Source organism: Abramis brama (genome assembly GCF_963993115.1).
Source record: "Abramis brama genome assembly, chromosome: 1".
NCBI lineage: Eukaryota > Metazoa > Chordata > Actinopteri > Cypriniformes > Leuciscidae > Abramis > Abramis brama.
Window position 1 is genome coordinate 14,898,226 of NC_139963.1, and position 7,429 is coordinate 14,905,654.

At 37.4% G+C, this 7,429-nt stretch overlaps 1 protein-coding gene across 1 annotated transcript; it reads left to right on the forward strand.

Moving 5' to 3' along the window:
- The first annotated feature begins 903 nt into the window (after positions 1-903).
- Positions 904-1,694, forward strand: LOC311086821 (uncharacterized protein). Its single transcript, XM_084119970.1, has 2 exons — positions 904-1,272; positions 1,554-1,694. The coding sequence occupies exons 1-2, from the start codon at positions 916-918 to the stop codon at positions 1,665-1,667; spliced, it is 471 nt and encodes a 156-aa protein (XP_083976096.1). The 5' UTR covers positions 904-915; the 3' UTR covers positions 1,668-1,694.
- Positions 1,695-7,429: the final 5,735 nt, after the last annotated feature.

Sequence of the window (7,429 nt, forward strand, 5' to 3'; positions counted from 1 at the left end):
ATATAAAATATTAGCAGAATATTTACAATGAAATTAAATAATAATTATTACAAACAACTAATTTCAGTGCTATTTTTAGTCTGGATCATGGAAATTTCTCATTCATTTTTTATGCTGTAATACAGTCAATCAAATGAAAAGGTCTTATTCTTATCATATAATGAATATTTACACCTCACCTTATCCGGCCCACCCCTGATGTCCTGGAGAATTGAAATTGGGTGGCTTCACTTCTGCCGTAATGGATACCAACAAGTGAGGACCAGTAATGGTGGTGGCACTAGACATGTGACGGCTGAAAAAAAAGACTTTCCTGTTTTACAAATCATGGAAATGACAAAGAACCTTTTTTTCCCAAGTGGACAGTCACCAAAAGGTCCAGGAACAGACTTCACTTTTCATGTTTGTGATTTTAAAAGAAACCAAATTCCCTTGGATAGCACTGTTGGATATCTGTATGAACAAACAAAACTGAAAATGTTGAGATTTTACATTCGCACTAAACAGGAGGTGTGTCTCACAGACGTAGAGTCTTTATCTGATGGAGAAAAAGAGGAATGTAATGAACACTCAACACTCGGATTAGACAGTGATACTGAGAGACCTGCTGAAAAACTGTTATCGCATGGATGTGATTCTGAGGATTCAATCACACATTTATTGGATGACGGACTTTCATCTAAAAGAGACACCAAGAGGAAGGTTAGTAAAATCACCAAGACTTTGACTTTAAGTTATTTAAATGTATGTTGGGCTTCATTTTTAAATACAGTGGCAGTTTAGTTTAGCTGAGTGGCTATTAATATTATTCATTTAGCTGAATGACTGAGTTAATCATTGAATGTTATATTGCATGTTCTTCAGAGAACTAGAGGAATGGAGGATGTTCCTCAGAGTGGTTTGACTTTAGAGACCATGGGAGTAGAGACACCCAGCACTTCACACAGCTTCCTTTCATCACCAAATGTTACCAAAAGAACCGGCACAGTCCAAAGACTCACAAGCACCTCAAGTGACGAGGAGACTGATGAACTGTGGACTCAAAGTGTGCAGCAACCGAAGAGTCCACAGCATTCACATGATATACAACGAGGCTGTGAATTCATTGACTTGACTGATCAGATTCCTCCACAACACAACAGCATATCTGAAACCCTTGGAGATGATGATATGGAAGACACAGCTAAGTGGAATGAAGGTGATGAACTTGGACAAACACATGAAGACCAAGCAATTGTGATGACATGGAATCTGAACGAGAACATCATACTGGTAAATGTGGTCCTAATGTACCAAATGTCTCAGTATAGATGTGAAAAAAGGAAATATTCAGACTAAAAGAGTTATAAAATAACGTTAAAACTATAATGTATATCCTAATTATAATAGAAAATAAATCCAGGGGGCTTTTAAGGTCACAATACATACAATGTCCCCAGCTTTGTGCTTCTCACTCATCACTAGACGACTTACATTATCTACAGTGACACTTTTTTATGTTTTTGTAGCAATGTGTCTCACTTTCATGTTTTGCATGTTTATTGATCCTCCAGAATGCAGAGCTGAATGAAGCTGAAACTGAGGGACCATCACCACTCTCGAGTGATCCTGCACTGCTGGTGAGAGATTCACAAATGTTGCATGTCATGTGGGAGCCCTTTACATAATAGATCATCAGTCCTAATATTCCTGCACTGTCAATTCAAAATACACAGAAGTGCATATTTTTGTAAGATTCAACTTTTGTTTGTTTAGATAAAAAAAAAAAGATTACACAATAAGGAACAGATAATCTACATAAACTCTATAGATCATATACACAATATATAAGAACAAACGGTAACACTTTACAATAAGGTTCATTAGTTAACATTATAGTTCACTACCTTAGTTAACATGAACTAAGAATGAACAATACTTCTTCAGCATTTATTAATCTTAGTTAATATTAATTGCAACATTTACTAATACGTTATTAAAATCAAAGGTTGTATTTGTTAACATTAGTTAATGCACTGTGAACTAACATGAACAAACAATGAACAGCTGTATTTTTATTAACATTAACAAAGATTAATAAATACTGTGTAACAAATGTATTGCTCATTGTTAGTTCATGATAGTAAATACATTAACTAATGTTAACTAACCTTATTGTAAAGTATTACTGAACAAACCATATAGGCATGTTTTACAGGAACAGTTTTAAATGAAAATTCTGTTGTCATTCAATGCAATTACGAAGAATGGGGACTGGACTGTGTCAAGAAAATATATCTTAAGTCATTACTCAATTGTCAACTCCAGTGTCCTGTTGTTAACAGAAAGTACATGAAAATCTTTTATTATATACAGTACTGTGCAAAAGTCTTAGGCATGTTAGTATTTTAGTAAAACAATGGTTTTAAACCAGTTACTTATATCTTTTGCTGTAGTGTGTCAGTATTGCATGTGTTTTGAGTCTGACAACAGCCGGTATGATCTGATCTCACCATCATCGATCAGGTTTCTTCAAGAGTCTTGGAGACGTTGCCGCAGTTTTCTGGATTTAGTCTGTCTCAGTTTTTTCTGTTTCTTCATGTAATCCCAGACAGACTCGGTGATGGTGAGATCAGATCATACCGGCTGCTGTCAAACTCCTTGTGCATACAAAAACCTCACTGGATTATTACAATTAATGTTTGGAAATGTAAACTGATATTTCCTACTGACACACTACAGAAAAATATATAAATAACTGCTTAAAACCTCTTTTTTGTGGGTGAAAATACTAACATGCTTTTACACAAGTATAGTAAAGTAACACATTTGGAAAACTTGGAACCAAACTGAAATACTCCAAAACTAACTAAAATAAATGATCAAAAGGTTATTTTACAGTTTTTCTCAATCGCTTAAATGGGACTTTTTTTCCAATAACAAAAGGTTCAGATCTTTAAACAATTAGTTTCGTGTTCATATCAGATTTGAATTGTTTATTGATTTAAGCGTGTGTTTTAGCATGTGTGCAAAAGAGTTAGTACGATTTTCTGTAATTTGCACAATAACTAAATCCACATGGCTTGTTGATCAAAACTGATGAGCTGATTCTCAGTGAAACTGTCAAACTCTTCACAACTTTTAAACATTCTTTCATTGTGAGCCATCACATGCAAAAATAATCCATTCAGTTTTCAAAATCTGTCAGACATGTGATATTACATTAATATTTTTGAGATGGAATGTTTGTAATGTCTGTAGGAACATCCCTTAACTGTATAAATGCATGTCTTTATACAGTACAGTAGATAATGTATAAGCAATGTTTTGTTTTTTTCACACTCATGTTATTAATGAATGAACCTGAAAGCGCAAAACTGATGTTTTCTAAAAATATGCCCTATGTAAATCTTGACATTGGCTCTTAAAGGGGAACCGCACAAATAATCCAATGGCTTCACACATAGCCTAAACCTTTTTCATGGTTGCAGTCTGGTATTGGGTCATGATCCGCTGGTTGGGGACCCCTGCACACCAATATAGATGCAACCCTTAAAGCAGAAAATTTGTGTGGAAAAAAATAATTACCATGTCTTTAACACAGATTTGGAGTCCCCAGACAGCTCTTAGTGTCTTTCACTGCCATGAAGCATCGGTATAAGAACGAATCCATTCCCATAGGGAAGACAAACCACTTTCTTATTCAGTTCCTTCTGCTCAATGAGCTTTCTTTTCCCCGGTCTTCTTTCATCCTTTAGACGGGCTATGTTTATGAGCTTAGAATCACACGGACTGTCAAAGAAACTCTCTAAACTGTCAAGGTGGAACAAGTCACACACACACACACATTTGATCAGATCTCTTTTCCTTGACAAATGCAAAGCCATCTTCAGCCATAAAACAGGAGTCCTTCGTTTTTGTAGACACAGATGCCCGGTGGGGTGCTGGTATAGTATGAACTTTGGCATTATCCATCTCAGTGATTCTCTTGGAAAGCTGTGAAATTGGATTTGTTGCATTCCTGACACTCTTCTTTAGTTTGTGCAGATGGTTTTCGAATGGAAAAGCACAGATCTCGTTTAAAGACGTTCCAAAATGTCTAACGTCTTCTGCCAAGTGGATAAGAGAATGCACATTGTACGACGGAAAGACAGGGCTGTAGAGTTTAGTAGATGTTTTATAAAAGTGCATCAGCAGCTCTTCAGCATAGGATGTATATGCCTTCCTCGTGTCATCATCAGCGTCCAACAGTATGGACATGGCAACGGTCGGTGGTAGAAGCTGTCAGGCAACACATCACGAAGAACAACAGGTCCAGTATAGAGTAAGACAACGCATTCTCATCCTTGGGCGTCATATACTGACGCTTTTGACATTTCGTCGACATCGAACGCACATGGCACCCTTTAGCGTCAATATGACACGCACAGAGCTTTGTTCGGTTATGGGTAGGTTTAGGTCTAGTGTAGGGTTAGGGTTAGACCACTAGGAGGCGCCTTCTGGCCCATTTCTATCTGCGTCTCATATTGACGCTAAAGGGTGCCATGTGCGTTCGATGTCGACGAAATGTCAAAAGCGTCAATATATGACGCCCTAGGATGAGAACGGGCTGAGTAAGAATTGCCGGAATTCGGTTGCTTTCCATCTTTCAAGAGAAGCAAGAGAACGTGGCTGTCTGGCAGATTTTGCACTCTGGGACCCTGTTTCAAGAAGATGAGTAAGCGTCTTACCACCCCTAGACAGACCAGATGCATGTAATCCAAGACAAAAGATTGTATGCATGACAAGCCTGCATCTACAAGGGGTGAGAGTCCATTTTGGTGGAAAGGGTAGGACAAACTACTGAATTCTTCGTCTGTTCTCGACAAAATCTTCTCTTGTGGTTGGTAATTGAAGACCAACCAGTGGCTCACGTAATTTCCTTCAATAGTGCATCGCTCGCAACTATTGTACGCATTGTGCCCCTTTATGCACTTTAAAAAAGCTCTCGCTGGAGCATCACAGATGAAAGCACTGACCTTGACATTTAAGGTTTCACCTTTGAATGAAATTCCATCATGCTGAAGCCTAGTGAGCTCTTCAAGAAATTCATGAAATCCCTCACCGAATTGGGTTTTCCATTTCCACAAAACATAGCAACAACAAATGGCTGAAACCTCTTCACACTACACAGAATTGGCCAAATCTGGACATTAGATGATTTGAACAATGGCAAACCATCAATGTTAAAATTGAGAAGGACATGATTTTCTCTCGACATGATTTTCTCTGGGTACTGTGAACATATTTTCAGAAGCCCAGACTCAAGACCGAAATACATATATTGACCACCACACAAATTCTGTGCATCTACATGGCGAGGCGCCCCCAAAAGTGTTCTGGCATCCTTAGGCAGCCGATGTCCGTGCTTTCTCAACACAGAAAGGAGCTCATCTACAGATGTCTGTGTTGTTTTGTTCCGAACCGCCCATTTCGCCAAATCACTCGTTAAGTCACTGATTTCATCTGAAGAGGAGCCTGTTTCAGTGTCATCACTTTCACTGCTGTACTGCTGGTCATCCAGATCAAGATTCTCAAGATTACTGTCAGCAGTACTTCCTGCACAATCTTCTCTCAGAAGGTTCTCAGAATTGATGGCTGCACAAACACCAGCCCGGGCAGAAACAAAAGAATGATCCTCCGAGTCACTACTAGAAAGCGCCATTGCAAGCAATTCTGCATTTTGCCGTTTCCATTTTTTATGGTACGCCATTTTTTATGGTACGCCATCTATAAAAAAAAAAGTATGAAGTATGAACAAATGTCATAACTAGAAAGTACAGGACATAGATAAAACTATTTCGATAATTGTCTAAAAATATATATAATATTTTGGGCTGATTAATCTTTCCCACAGTGGGAATGGGAGGGTAAAAACCGGTCGATTAAAATTGAATTACTTCTAGTTTTGTTAAAGTCTGTGTAAAGTAAATTTTGAGAATTTGAGAACTGTAAACACATAAATGTTAGAAATGCATTGTTGAAACATGTTACAAAGACTGTGAACTACATAATACTTGATGGTGGAGTTATACTGTTAAACAGTTTTTCACCATTTTCATGAGCAGGATTTATTGGGCAGGGGATCAGTGACGCAAAGGAGCCACCGAGCACTGCCCCTCCCGCGAAACTATAAGAACTGTGTTCGACTCATTTCTGACCCTTGCAGCAAATGCAGTCTATCTCCATGGTGTTCTTGTTGAGAATGCAATTTCTGAAATGTTAGAATGAATTCATTTCTTAAATGTAATGATATGGAAAGCCTGAAACGGATCACAACAGTATAGCCATACACAGGCCATCAGTCATCATTTTAACAATTTAACATTTTTTAACAATGGCAAAATTTTGAACCGAAATGTTATTGCAGCCATGTAGCCGATGAATAAATGAAAATGCATATTTTTAATTAAAGCGAACTTGGTGTGGGCTGCTTTTGGTGACTGGATTTGTGCTTCAATAATGAAATCCATGTATAAGAAAACACTAGAAGTAAATGATGTCTTCCCTCAGGTAGATTACGATGCAGTGCGATCCGAATTCGATTTGATGCTGTGTGATGCAATGAAAAAATATGATCACATTTAGTTCTTTGGTTCAGAAAGACAGCAAATCATAAATTAACTTATGTGTTCTATATCTATCTTATGTGTTCTCTGTAACTTCTGACTGGCCTGTTTCATAAAACAAGTTTATCAGATAGGCCAGGCTTATTTCGGTTAGTCATAGCTCAGTCACTGTGGGAACTTGCTGGAAAACTAACCTGATCCAGGGCAGGCTAACTGTCAGGCTAAGCTGAGCTCCTCTAACACTGACCAATAGGAATGCAATGATATTACCACTGACTCTCTCACTATAGCCATGCAGCCTTTGTCTCTGGTTTTATGACAGCTGTACCTTTTATAGTTAGCAGAACAGATAGCAGAACATTACAATCTAAAATTGCTCTTTAAAGCATTAAAATCACAAAATTAAAAGCACATTTTAATTGCTATGAGAAACACACATTAACTTAGTAATTAGGACTAATTTGCTTACAGTATTTTATTAGCTTATTTTATTTACAATAACTAATCCCTTTACAGTTACTGCTATTATAAAAATACATGTAGGTTTAAAATTCTACAAAAGGCACATACTCTGTGCAGTGAGCCGCACTTTCAGTTAGATGTAATGCAGACTTTTAAATATGAACATAACTCGTCTGTTAATATGCTCATAGTTTGTTACTCAGACGCAGAAAGTGTGCTGAATGAGATAAAACGGTAATAGCCAAAACCACCACACAGTTGCTTTTTAGTGTGAGTTAGATGTATATTTATTTAATCAGACAATGCCACAATTATAGCCTATAAATCAGGATTTGAGTATAGTAAGAGTGATTCCTGGTTAACACAATGTAGCCTATATT